Source organism: Osmia lignaria, chromosome 9 (assembly GCF_051020975.1).
Source record: "Osmia lignaria lignaria isolate PbOS001 chromosome 9, iyOsmLign1, whole genome shotgun sequence".
In the NCBI taxonomy this organism is placed as follows: Eukaryota; Metazoa; Arthropoda; class Insecta; order Hymenoptera; family Megachilidae; genus Osmia; species Osmia lignaria.
Window position 1 is genome coordinate 10905364 of NC_135040.1, and position 13893 is coordinate 10919256.

At 38.1% G+C, this 13893-nt stretch overlaps 3 protein-coding genes across 8 annotated transcripts in view; all 3 read right to left on the minus strand.

Moving 5' to 3' along the window:
* Positions 1 to 156: 156 nt before the first annotated feature.
* Nthl1 (Nth-like DNA glycosylase 1) lies at positions 157 to 2023 on the minus strand. Its single transcript, XM_034317109.2, has 2 exons — positions 1232 to 2023; positions 157 to 1137 (listed from the first exon to the last, which is right to left on the minus strand). Exons 1-2 carry the CDS (start codon positions 1793 to 1795, stop codon positions 727 to 729), a joined length of 975 nt encoding a protein of 324 aa, XP_034173000.2. The 5' UTR covers positions 1796 to 2023; the 3' UTR covers positions 157 to 726.
* Positions 2024 to 2304: 281 nt separating this feature from the next.
* Positions 2305 to 5359, minus strand: LOC117601377 (uncharacterized). The gene is made up of 2 exons (XM_034318055.2): positions 3324 to 5359; positions 2305 to 3206 (listed from the first exon to the last, which is right to left on the minus strand). Exons 1-2 carry the CDS (start codon positions 5121 to 5123, stop codon positions 2676 to 2678), a joined length of 2331 nt encoding a protein of 776 aa, XP_034173946.2. The 5' UTR covers positions 5124 to 5359; the 3' UTR covers positions 2305 to 2675.
* Positions 5360 to 9240: 3881 nt separating this feature from the next.
* The window catches only part of LOC117608677 (serine/threonine-protein phosphatase 4 regulatory subunit 1), a 112064-nt gene continuing 107411 nt past the window's right edge, over positions 9241 to 13893 (minus strand). For 2 of the 6 annotated variants that reach the window (XM_034334157.2, XM_034334167.2), the window contains exons 6-11: positions 13467 to 13637; positions 13108 to 13391; positions 12736 to 12928; positions 11823 to 12644; positions 11312 to 11588; positions 9243 to 11222 (exon numbers count right to left, since the gene is read on the minus strand). In XM_034334157.2, the coding sequence (XP_034190048.1) occupies positions 11056 to 11222; positions 11312 to 11588; positions 11823 to 12644; positions 12736 to 12928; positions 13108 to 13391; positions 13467 to 13637 (1914 nt within the window). In that variant the 3' untranslated portion in view covers positions 9243 to 11055. Of the gene's footprint in view, positions 11223 to 11311; positions 11589 to 11822; positions 12645 to 12735; positions 12929 to 13107; positions 13392 to 13466; positions 13638 to 13893 lie in introns of those variants that run through there. The other 4 variants (XM_034334150.2, XM_034334175.2, XM_034334195.2 and 1 more) reach the window with 4 other exon arrangements.

Below are 13893 nucleotides of genomic sequence, written 5' to 3' on the forward strand. Positions count from 1 at the left end.
TTTTTCAAATAGTTTTTTAATTATTGACAATAATATATTTTAAGATACTTTAAGAAATATATGCATAAAAAATACTTTAAATGATGAAATGTTTAAGTACGAAGCTTTCAATGTAGTTTAGTAACATACAAAATTTGATTATAACAAGCCGAAATTTAAAATATTAATAGATATTTCCAAATAAATTTGTTGATATTGTAATAAAATATAAATAATCAATGTTTGTGTCCAAAGTAGAGGAAAAATCGAGAAAATACACCCGCAGAATCCAAGTGTTTTTAGGTCACTAAAAGAGTTTTGTGACTCAAACGATGACCTGAGCCCCCTGCATTGAACCTTCCTCTTTCGAATGAGCCCGTATTCAGCTCAAAATCTTCTCATATAAGAACGAATAACCGATTCCCATTTTTGTCGGTAATGTCACCTCGCTGCATTACCCGTGTCTACCCCCTTAATCATCAAATTTATGTAAGTACAAAAGGGTATTAAAAGAAACATTTCGTAACGGTAATAATCTTTTTTTGCACGTAAGAAACAGTAAAGTACTCCAACGAAAACAGACATATAATGGCAAAAAGATAATAAAGAAAATATGAGAAAACTAAAGAGCATAATGAAAAAATTCGGAAACAACGTGAAACTTAAAAAAAGTTAAAGCAATAATATTATAAATTGTGTTTTTCAAATATCATGAATACAAATAAATACATTTTATGATAAATAGTTTCAAAAATCACATTTCTTAATTATATTTTTTTTACCAAACGGACATATGTCTTTATTCAGACATTCACTACATTTGGGAAATCTTGGTAAGCAAATTTCTTGTCCAAATCCAACAAGTAGATGATTTATTTCATTCCAAAGATCTTTTGGAAGCCACTGTTCCAGTGCAATTCTTGTTTCTTCTGGTGTCTTTGTTGGTTTCTTCACCCATTCTAATCTGTTACAAATACGATGTACATGTGTATCCACACCAATGCCAGAAACTTCACCCCATGCTATTTGCATACAAATATGACTCATCTTTGGTCCAACTCCAGGTAACTCACACAATTCCTTCAGTGTTCTAGGTATATCACCGTTATATTTATCAACTAAAATTCTTGCTGTCCTTTTAATATACTCTGCTTTCCTCTGAAAAATATTATAATCTTTTAAATTTAACACATTGCTTAATTAATACTTTTAGTTTAACTGCCTCTGTTTTTATATTAATACTAAGTTATACCTTCCTAAATCCAACAGGATATATAAGTTTCTGAAGAACATCATCAGGGATATCCTTCATTATTTCTGGTGTACACCCATAAGCATTCAATCTCTGCATAGCAGCATGAGTGACCTGATCCTTCGTTTGACTACTAAGCATCAATGCTACTAATGATTGATATCTAGCAACCTTGGCAGTGGCTTCAGGATCAGCACATTTATGACAACCCATTTCATCCACAGGTGCTGTTTCGTGTTTTCGCATTTCTTTTACATTATTCCAAATAATTTCCCAATTTGGTGGCATCCAATTGTTTTCTTTCTGGGTACTTTCCTCCTTAATAACTTCATGTTTTGAATCTTCAACTTTTATGTCATTACTCTCTACCTTAATCACATTTTGTTCTTCTTCATTCTTTATTTTTATTGGTGACAGTTTTTTCTTTTCTACTTTTTTTGGCAATGCATCTTTATTGTCAAAATACTTTGATGTTGTAGATGATGAATCTGTACTACCGGCTTTAGTTCCAGATCGTAAACATTTTGATGTTGTCAGATGATCGAGCTTTAATTTTTTACTCATATTGCAAAAAATAGAATATTATAATATATTAACTGAACGTTTGTTTAATGAAGAAATAAATATAATTTATATAATTAATAATATGATTTAAAGAACATATAACTTTTCCCACATTTTTCAGCACTAACGACAGTGACTACAGATCCAACAAGCTAATTTGTGCATTGAGAACGACCGCCACCTGCTTTATCCTAGAATAAAAATGAGAAATACTTCGCACTGCAACAGTCTAACGCACTTTGATGGTAATAGCAGATTGCTTCGCAATCACCCGCAGCCCTTGCCCTTGGGTCCAGGCGGAGGGATAAAATAATAAATGACTAGGGAGGGTGGTTCCCGCGAGGCTTACAAACTAGGGTAAAATAATAAAGAACGGTATAAAATAATAGGCACAGGTGTAATAAAATCAACACGTTCAACCTTTTAATGAGTTTATTGAATAAGCTATGAAGAAGAAGAATACAGCTAATTAATTAAACGCAGAAAATAAAATAAGGGTATATATATGTTTAACAGGTAGATTCGCCCCCCGCGGCGGTTACTGTATGACTGATGGGGTTTCACTTTACTCTAGGTCGAACGGTTAACAATGGTGTCGCAGCTTTTATTCGAATCAGTGCCTGCAAATTATTTTTTTCTTCGACGTGAAGAAATCTTGCATAAGACCCCTTCACCGAATTGCACTTAACATTGTTTTTCCTTTAACAAAGACTTCAAATCTGTAGCCTCCGTTGTTTTTATAATATTTCAACTTTCTGTGGAAACATGTACTTCTAATTCTTTATTTAATAGTACTTTCTTTTCCTTACATAGGGCGATGATACAGAAATTACACTGTAAATATATTTAAAAAATAAAATTAGAGTATTATTCCTTGTTACTAGAATATACCAAGAAATTTTCCAGGGGGACACGCTGGTAATTGACAAGCTTTCTCTTCCATTTCAGTTTCCGCGGTACTACAGTCACGCAGACAGTACCGCCATCGAATTTGTCGTCCTTTGCCGCAGGTGACGCTACAGCTGCTCCAATCTGTCCACCTGCCCCACTTATGATGTGCCTTTTCATTTTCTCTGCGAATCATTCTTGATGTAGTCTTTGGTACCCTTCTAATGACCGACCGTTTCTTCTCCATCGTAGAATGTTCCTTTCCTTCGTTAACGAATTTACCTTCCTTATTCATTTTCATTGGAACTATTTTCCTTTCGACTATTATTTTCGCGGGAGACGGTGAAGGTTTACGATTCGTTGACACGCATTTCTGAATAATTTTTGGAGTTTCTTTGAAAGCATCGTAAGCTGTACTAACGTTCGAACATAAATCGTCGATCGCGCGTGTCTCAACTCTTCTTTCTCTTCTTCCGTTAGTCTTCGACTCTTCGGCATTGATAAAATTTTGAAGCTCGTTTACCTGTTGAGAAATTGTTTGCTGATAAGAAGGAATCTATTAAGTTGATGGATGGATTTTTAAATATGGAAAACAATGTTTTAAAATCCTCCATTTGATACAGATATTTATTGAACTTACCTTGGTGACTAATTTCTTTGCAAGATCTTTAACTTCTTCGATTGATCTCACTGCACGGTCGCTTTTTACCTCATTCGTCATCGACCGTCGTTTTTTACCATCGTTTCGATGCATTTCCGGTTCAGGTTCCCGAATATTTTCGTAGTATCTCAACTCATCTTCCTTGTTCAAAAAACCGTGACTCCCTTCTGTATTTTTATTTCTTTTCTCGCGTAACTTTGTTGTTTCCGGGTAAGTTTGTTGCTTGTTTTGATCTTGCGCATCTGCATTATCGTCCGATCCCACCGTAACATCGTCGGTATTACTTTCGGTTCCCACGCTTGATTCTCGTACAAGTTCAGAGTTATCGGGATTATTTTCCAATGCGAGATTCTTGGAAGAACGATCGTTTTTAGATTCTTTCGATTTTACGAATCTACGATGAAAATTGTTCTTATTATTTTTCTTAGAAACTACTTTAGCAACCCCTACATTTGATTTACCCTCGCTTCTCGCTCCGTTCGATTTTCTCTCGCGAGGCGTTCTTAATTTATTCGCACTCTTCCTGTGCACGTTTCCTATCGATCGCGGTGAATTTTTATTTCGTTTCTTTCCTGCGTGCTTCTTCTTCTTATTCTTTGCGTTTGAATTTTTTTCGTGACGATTATTCTTTGCCCTCCTCTTAAGTCGTAACAAATGTGCCTTTAAATTAGCGGCAACTAAACTGGACATTTCTTTATTTTTATCTTCGATATTTAAATGTTTCTCTGTTTCATCGTTCAAATTTTTAGAATCGGGTATGGTTTTCCCTATTAAGTTATTTCGCTTCTTTCTTACTAAGTCTACCGCTAATAAATCGTCTGGAAGATTTTGAATTTCCATATTTTCATCAATTGCTCGTTGATTTCTAAATGAACTATCATCTTTTGCTGATGCCGTTTCCTGATTAGTATCGGTAACTTTTAATCGATCAGTTTCATCTTCGTTTACATGAAACTCCTGAGACTTAATTTCTCGTTTCGCGTCGAATGAAATATCATCGTCATCATAAGAACTTTCGTCGATCGTATTTCGTGGAAAAGAATTTGCTAAATCTCTCAAGTATTCTTGTTGGTACCTTAACGATGAAAATGGACCCGAATCAGATTTGCTTCTTTTCACTCGTACGTGAGTTTCTAAGGATTCCGGGTCCTCCGTGTCATCTATTAAAAGTGGCTCTTCGTAGTCAATAAGCGTCTTTTCTCCAGCTTCTTTATTAGCATCATTGTCTCTAAACGACGTCTGCGTTGAATGTTTGTCATCCAAATGAATCGCACACAATGTTCTTCGTTTCCATTTGTAATTGATCAAATTCCTTTCCTTCTCATTTCCTTTTACAAGATTTTGCGATATATTATTAACCACAAAAGCTAATTTTGGTTTGAGGTGATCATTCGGGTAACAGTATATTGGATTTATTAAAAAATTTGGAATTTGTTTCTTAACTGTATACGTTGAAATATCATGTACTTTATTTTTTTGGTGCTCTTGCAATTTGTCGGAATCTTTCACTGTATTTTTCAAATTATTAATTTCAGTATAATCATACATGCAAGTTTCATTTAGGAAAATGGTTATCAATCCTTGGAACGCGTGTATATAATTTACAAAAGTATTGTCGAATTTATTTAACCATCTACAATCTTGTTGATAATTATAATTATAACACGAAGAGGAATTAATGGTATTAATAATATTATGTTCCTTTGTCCTGGTGGTAAAAGCAATTAATAGAAGCGTAATAAAAATCCATATGGGTGAATAAATCAGAAGTTTCAGCATTACACGCGTTATTCCACGGTATTTAGTGTTACATTACTTATTACTAGTACATAAATTATTTTTTGTAGGTTATTGTTTACAAAGAATTGTTAAAATGATGTATTCCAGGTTTTTAAGACACTTCAAATTTCGACGAATTATCGAAAATCGATAAGTCGTATCGTTCCCTTCGATACATTTAGTAATTCAAAAGTAATTATATCTTCATATTTTCTTCACTCTAATTAAATTACAATACAAATATAATTGCTGTATAAATTTTTCTATAATATATAAACTACACCATTTTTAATTATATCGATTGATAATTAACGAAGTTCTTTACATCTTAACGTTGTGAACAGTACTTTAACAATTTAGTATCTGCAGTGACAACAGATACAAAAAGACTGGGCATACCTTTGTTCCCTTTCTGGGGTCTCTGGCACCCCACAACTCATCGTCAGGTAAGATCTATATGTGCAACTTGTTGAGTAGTTTCCGCCGATATCGTATAGATGCCGCCAGTGTTCTCTTGTTTGTGGAGATTGTATGATACCCGAGTAATTATTTATAAAATGAAATTATAATATAACAAGGGATACGGAGATACAGTGATTTAGTGGTAGCCCCCGCGAGGTTCATAAATAGAATGAAGATATAAATATTTGCCAACGGAGGTCTTGGTCCATAAAAAGGAGTAGGATAATAAATAGTTAGGGAGCGTGGATCTTGCCCCATAAAGAAGGATAAATTAATTAATAACTGAAAGGGGTGGCCTTGGATTATAAAGAGGGATTAAAGTATATAAATAATTGAAAAAAGTGAAATAAAAGGGGTTCGAGGCCGAGGCCCAGAAGAGGAATACAATCAAAAATGTTATTACCCTTCGATGAGTTTATTTAATAAGCAAAGAAAGTAAATAAAGTCAATTAAATAAACTCTTCATCCCTTACATCCCTGCATTCTTTTCATCGCTACATTCTTTTCATCCCTACATTCTCTTCATCCCTGCATTCTTTTCATCCCTGCATTCTCTTCATCACTACATTCTCTTCAGCCTTTACATCTCTGCATCCCTTACATCTCTGCTTCCTTTACATCCCTGCATTTCTCACATCTCTACATCCCTTACATCTCTGCATTCCTCACATTCCTGCCTTCTTTATATCCCAACATCCCTAACATCCCTGCATCCCTTACATGCCTGTATCCTTTATATCCTTGTATCACTTATATTTCCGCATTCCATACATACATCCCAGTACCTCCCTGAAATTGAGTTTAAATTTTTGCGGCTATAAAGCCTGCGATTCTATACAAATTTAGTTCCTTTTTTCGCCACCAGAGGGCGCTGGTTCGACATCGAAATTTTAGTTCACATTTTTGCCGCCAGAGGGCCAGAAATGGTGCAAGGTTTAGTCCTTTTTTCCGAAACCAGATGGCGCTGATTCGACAACGAAATTTTAGTTCACATTTTTGCCGCCAGAGGTCCAGAAATGGTGCGAGGTTTAGTTCCTTTTTCCGAAACCAGATGGCGCTGATTCGACATCGAAATTTTAGTTCACATTTTTGCCGCCAGAGGGCCAGAAATGGTGCGAGGTTTAGTTCCTTTTTCCGAAACCAGATGGCGCTGATTCGACACCGAAATTTTAGTTCAAATTTTTGCCGCTAGGGGGCGCTGTTTTTTTCGAAATTTTCGCGAAGTTCTCGAAAAATAGCGTCCCCTAGCGGCAAAAATTTGAACCAAAAGGAACTAACTTACCTTTACTTACCTTTACTCGAAGCCGTCTTTATAATATTGTATATTTATTATAAGGGATGCAGAGATGTAAGGAATGTAGGGATGAAAAGAGTTTAGGGATGACGCGAGTGCAGGGATGAGAAGAATGTTGGGATGATAATAATTTAGGGGTTTAAGGGATGATAAAAATGTAGGGATTTAAGGGATGAAAAGAATGTAGGGCTGAAAAGGATGTAGGGATGAAAAATGTGTAGGGATGAAAAGAGTTTAGGGATGACGCGAGTGCAGGGATGAGAAGAATGTTGGGATGATAATAATTTAGGGATTTAAGGGATGATAAGAATGTAGGGATATAAGGGATGAAAAGAATGTAGGAATGAAAGGAATGTAGGCATGAAAAGAATGTAGGGATGAAAAGAATGTAGGGACGAAAGGAATGTAGGGATAAAAAGAAGGCAGGGATGTAAGGGATGCAGTGATGTAACGGAACGAGGGATTTAAAGGAATGCCGCAAGTGTCCGGGGCTGGGGCCCCGGTCTCCACTGCACGCGCCCCAAGGAGTGCCGGCATCGGGTGTGGCCCCCGATGTCGGCGGAGTTTGGCACATGGCGGAGGGTCAAAGGACTCTCCCTATGGCCCCAAGGCAGGCCACCGTGGTGGTTTTAGTGGGTAAAAATCCCACACTACCTCCAGCCCCTCCCCAGGGGGGCTGAAGGTGTCTTTCTGAAGATTTCCACCACGTTAAAAAAAAAAAAAAAAAAAATGGTGTTTAAGGAATGCAGGGATGTAAGGGATACTGAGATGGCCTTGGCCTATAATGAGAGATATAATTGTATAAATAACTGGAAAAAGTAAAATAAATGGGGTCCTTGGCTGAGACCCAGAAGGGGGATATAATCATAAATGTTATTCCTCTTCGATGAGCTTATTTAATAAGCAGCAAAAAATAAATGAATTAAATTAAATAAATTCTGGAAAAAAATTATACTGGTTGTGCCCTCTTTATACGGACCTGATATTATCCAGGGGTGTTAGGGACCCCGCTGCACCAAGAATGCCCTCTGCGTACCGACCTGATATCATATTGGGGTATTAAGGACCCCTGAACGCAGGTGAGTATCTTTGCATACCAATAATATAGCATCCGGGGTGCTAGGGACCCCGAAGCACCAGCGACTATCTCTGAATACCGACATTTCATCTTGGGGTGTCAGGAACCCCGAAGCACCGATGACACTGTTTGCATACCGACATTTTGGCATCCGGGGTGTCAGGGACCCCGAAGCACCGACGACACACTTTGCTTACCGACACTACGGCATTCGGGGTATCTAAGACCCCGAGATACCGGCGATGCTGCATACCGATATTATGCCACCGGGGTGTCAGGGACCCCGCAGCAAATAGCGAAATATAAGACCTAAAAACGAACAAATCTTGAAACTCACTTGTTCGGAACAGTGATGGGTACGACCGGATCTAGCGAAATATAAGACCTAAAAACGAACAAATCTGGGAACTCTCTCGTTCGGAATAGTGATGGGTACGACCGGATCTAGCGAAATATAAGACATAAAAACGAACAAATCGTGAAACTCACTTATTCGTGGTAGTGATGGGTACGAGCGGATCTGTAGCGCATGCGCACTACAATTATTTATTGTAAAACAAACTTGTAAATGATTAAGAAATTACTCATTCACAAACAATGAAAATGAAAATTTGTAAATAACAAACGATTGCCAATCAATTACAGCTATCAGTTATCACAAAATCTGTTTATTATAAGAAATTACTAAAAAGTTTCAGCTTACATCAAGATTGAAATAAAATTGCTAATTACAAAAGAACTAATTTGTCACAAACGTTAAAAATAGACTCACAATCAATCGCAAACGATTTACAAACGAAATACACTAAGAAAAATTAAAAATAATCATTTTATTATTCCTTCTGGCTAGATTCATGTAGGTCTCTGCACACTAACATTATGGCATCGGGGTGTCAGAGACCCCAATGCATCGGTGGCGCTCTGTACATACTAACCTTGTATCTTGGGGTGTCAGGGACCCCGAAGCACCGACGACTCTCCCTACATGCCGACATATCATCCTGGGGTATTAGGGACCCTGAAGCACGGGTAACACTCTTTGCATACCGACATTATGGCATGCGGGGTATTAGGAACCCCCAGCTAAAATGTTCGACGCATAGATTTTCTATAGAAAAATTGAAACCTCTGTAACTTTTGATTCCGACAAACTGGGATCGAATTTCAAAAATATTTAAAAAATATTAAAATAATCATTTTAATAATTTTTCCTGCTAGTCTCCTTTGAAAAATCATTACTTTAATTCTATTTTTAAGATATATTTAGAGTGTAATTTTTGTATCATCGCGCTACGGAAAGAAAAGAAAATAATATTAAACAAAGAATTAGAGGTACATGTGTCTACAGAAAGTTGAAATATTATAAAAACAAAGAAGGTTACAGATTGGATGTCTCTGTCAAGGGAACAACAATGTTATATGCAATTATGTAACAAATCGCATGGTGTATATTTTTTTTTCGTCTCATTACCAAACACACAATATATTATACAGAATATTTTAAACAAAACTTCGTTTTCTTTCTTCTTCTTCAAACGTATTCACAAGTAACGAGTCTTCGTTGCTTACAGGAAGTCACTGTAGCCCAATCATTACGTTTTTCAACGAACAGTTTATCCAAGACACGATAATTCGCTCTACTTAATAATTGTCGCGAAATATCCAGTTATCGCGACTCGATGTCGTAGAAATATTTCACAGTAGTGATATTCGGTAACGATCTCTCATTTTTTCTTTATTTTTTTTTTCGCGAATGTACAATTTAGCGGATCACTTTTGTTTCATTTTGTCTACGGTCCGCGCGTATCCTCTACACTTGTAAAATCTCGTATAATACACATTTATTCAACATCATTCTCAGTTTCGTTTATCCCGTTGCTTACAAACTAGTATTATCGTGTAAATCGTACAAACATGATGTCTCCCGTGTGATTCTTTAATTTGAAATACAAAGTCACCGAAAACTTTCTAAATGCAAGACCCTCGATGTGTGATTAAAATTCTGATTCGTATAATTTAAACATCGGTGGCTCAGCGATAATTCGTGCTTACAATTCTTAACGTTTACAATAATATATCTACATGAAACAATACACATTCGTCCGTGTGATTGCGCGTAGACAAAAATCACAGTGATATCGCACGATTATGAACGATCTCAATATCGTGCAACGTATAAGCCTTTTTTTTCTGTTTCTAATCGTAAAATTCCATGTCGTGTTTTCTCATTCTTTTTTTTCCCCCCCATTCGACGTAGAGACATTCGTCGATGACGCACACAAAAGTTCATCACCAGTCATAGCACGAAAACTCGAGCCGATCGACGCGTTACAAAAGTTACAAAAGTGAAGTACGTGTCTGATTGCATGCACAGGATCATCGAATTATTTCTCCTTCGACGAACAGTAGAATTCCGATTGATCGATGAAAGGATAACAATTAACGCGGTTCCCGAAGAGAACGTGCTATGACCGTTTACCGAAGAACAAGAGATCTCGTAGATGCGATATCTCCAATTAGTAATATCCGGCTTGTTTGTCCAAGGGACCCACTTACAAATAGAAATTGATCACAATGGTAAACGCATACATACCCGCGAACCTTAACCACGCATACGTTAACTTCTTTTAAACACGCTCTCTCTCACACACACTCTTATATAATTGCGTAATGTCTTTTGACCATTGATACTTATCCGTCTTAGTCTAAAGGACGCGGAAAATCCTCGTTCCCCTGGTTATCGACAACGTTCAGTTGCACTTTGTCTATCTCGACTGCACTTAAAATGGTAAATGTTTCGTTTATTTAAAATTTGAGCTGGTATTATTATTCTTTCTTTACATCGTAGATAAATACACATGGTGTCTGGTGAAAAAAGAAAACCTATCATTCCTCTCGTTCATCCTCCCTCCCCGGTACAACAACGTCGTCCCCGCGTTTCTCTTCCAATTAATTTTCTGTCGCTTGTACAGACAATTCACACATGGAAGAACACTTTTACGGCACCTTTTATCCTCTCCCGTGGCTGTCCAATCTAAAACAATCGTCTCGTATGGCAGGAAATTATTCGAATTTGATTCTTGCGGGGATAGAATTTGTTAAAACAGTATGTTCCTCGATTGTTCGGCCTTGGTTTGCGATAATATATCTAACACAGGATTCTCCTCGCCCCCGGCCAACACTCGAACATCGCGATCAGGATCTGAACGCATCTCTCTTAATCTTTTCTCCACTTCTTCCGCTTGTTCCGCTCCTAACCAGTTTGCTAAAAATTCAAGTATACGTATAATGGTTTGCATAAGTTTCAGGATAATGGTATTTTCAAGAAGATCAGACAGAGACTGAGATACTTACGTCCCATCGGGATAACGTTCTTCGACAAAGTTCTCGCCACAGCCAATCTTACGTTTGGTACTTTGTCCCTGGACAGCTTCAATAAACTAGGCAACATTTCCTGAGAGAATCTATGCCCGCTGATAGCGTTGTTGGCTATCAACTGAGCGCATACAAATACTAACGTTTGTCGTCGGATCCATTTCTTCGTCCACACCCCTAGCGAGAACTTGAGCTCTTGAAACAGGGCAGTAATCAAGCGTTCGTTGTCGGATAAATGAGCCACGATTTGTGTCACCTGCACAGATATCGAAGTAGAATCATTGGACGCATACGCGATAACGTTACACGGTGCTTCCTCTAACGTTGCTATTCAGAACTTTTATTTCAACGAAACTCTCAAAATAGTATTTCCATTTTTATGCAAGAAAATAGGCTGCATATCAGACTCTCGTTAGAATAGCAACGTCAGTGGGGACACCCTGTTACGTTCAAAGTATGCACAGAATATGGCGAACGTGCGAGGTCATACCAAAGAAAGTGCAACGTGCCTCACAGCAGCGACTTTGTCGCTCAGCAGCTCAAGAGACAGGGGCACGATGTATCTTTCCACGTCCGTAGCACCGAAAAGATTGACAATTTCTAACAGTTGAGTAGCCAGCTCCTCTCGGAACCTCCAGTTCCATTCGTTATCAGTGACCAGGAATTCCTTCAGTCTTGGTAGATACAGGCAGCGATCGCTGGGCTTAAGTATCTTCAAAAAGGTCGCTAGGTGTTTCAGAACGCCTATTCTGACTTCGTCTACGTCCTTGATGAACCAATCGTAGACAGGGATGAGGTCGCTCGCGGTCAGTTCTTCGCCCAGTATGGTCGCGATCTCGTGGATGCTCGAGGCCAATGTACGTCTGACTTTCCATTGATCAGCGTTCAACAGTAATTTATACGTCGGTTGTAAGTAACACCAGTGTTCTCTACCTAACGTTAGAGCGACCGCGGGAAAACTGAAAGCGCAATGATGAAGAATGTCTGCTCCTATGTCTGAGTATCGCTCTGGCTCGGCCATCGTTAGGAACACGTTGACTAAATGCAACGGGACTAGCTCTTCCTCGTTTACGGTTATCAATTCGACCTCTGGAAATTTCTCCTCTTCCACTACGTCGTCTAACGAAGAGGCTTTGCTACTGGCCGTGTCGGCCATCGGCTTCCAATCAACGTTGTTCTTCGCTGACGATCTCTTTGCGGCTTCGACGAGTTCCTCGTCTAAAGGCAGGTCTGGCGCTATATAGTAATATAAAAATGTATTGTACTTCTCCGTATCGTCCGTCGATTGGTTTTGATTCATCTTTCTTTGCATCTGAAAAGAGAATCAGCAACCGGTTACAACAAATTTTCATCTTTCTTCTCCTGCCGTCTATAAAATATCATAGAGTTCGTCGTATTCTCACCTTAGATTTATAAGCTCTCAGAGCGAAAATGTGATCCTCCTGAGAATCTTCTTCCTCCTCGTCGTCGGAAATCGGTTTTTGTATTATCACAGGCGAATTGAAATTATCCTTAGTATCAAGCTCCTCCTGATCGAACGAGTGACTTCGCACCACGTATTTCGGAGGATAGTTGCCTTCGTACGAGTACCTTATACTGTGCGACAAATAAAATCATCTAGTTTTTTTAATTATCCCCATCATCGTTTGGGTAAACTAGGGAGAGAAAGTGGGAACGGAACAGAAGAGAAATAAATCATAAGAAAGTATAATAAACGGAGTTCAATTCGGCCAAGTTTAAGGGAATGATAGTAAAGAAGATTCAGCTTCTTGTACCTGAAACGAGTATCTTGTTGGCTGGTAAACACTAGCTCGCCGTGTTCATTATAAGTTACTTCGGTAAACTGTTTCGCGAACGTGGATATAAATGGTCCTAAAATTTGAAAGGCAGACATTCGCACCCATTTCGATTCGTCGTCGAGATGCATGGCCAGGAGTTCGGCCAACAGTAATTGACGTTGTTGAAGGGTCATGCAGCAGGCGACTGGCATCATAACGTCCACGCAGGCTTTCCGTACGCCCCATGCTTTATCGCAGCACAGATCGACGAATACCGGAAACTGTAATCGATCAAGAAATAATTCATCAATTGTTTATCGTGAAAATAAAAAAAGGGAGGAACAATGTAGACTTACCAATTTTTGAAGAAATGCCTTTCTTCTGACCGCGACGCAAATCTCCCCGAAGTGCGACGCGCATACTTTTCTCACGTGGATATCCTGTTCCTTGCACAGGGCTATGTATCTGTCCAGAAAAATCTTTTCTGTCAGCTTTTTGCCAATGAGCGGTGCCATCTTGCTCATGAACTGCGGATCGATATAACATACGATAATGAACAGCCAAATGTACCAAGGGATAATGATCAATGATTAAGCATACGTAACAAGAGAATGTGTAAACACAGAATGTTCAACCCTTTAGCTACGGTCAAATATTTCAACTATTAAATGTTTAGATAGAATGGTAAAATAAAAAATTAAAATAATTCACTGTTGAACTTGAGAAGAGGATGGGTTACTGATGGAGTACACTTTTCGTAGCTAAAGGGTTAAAGAGACACAC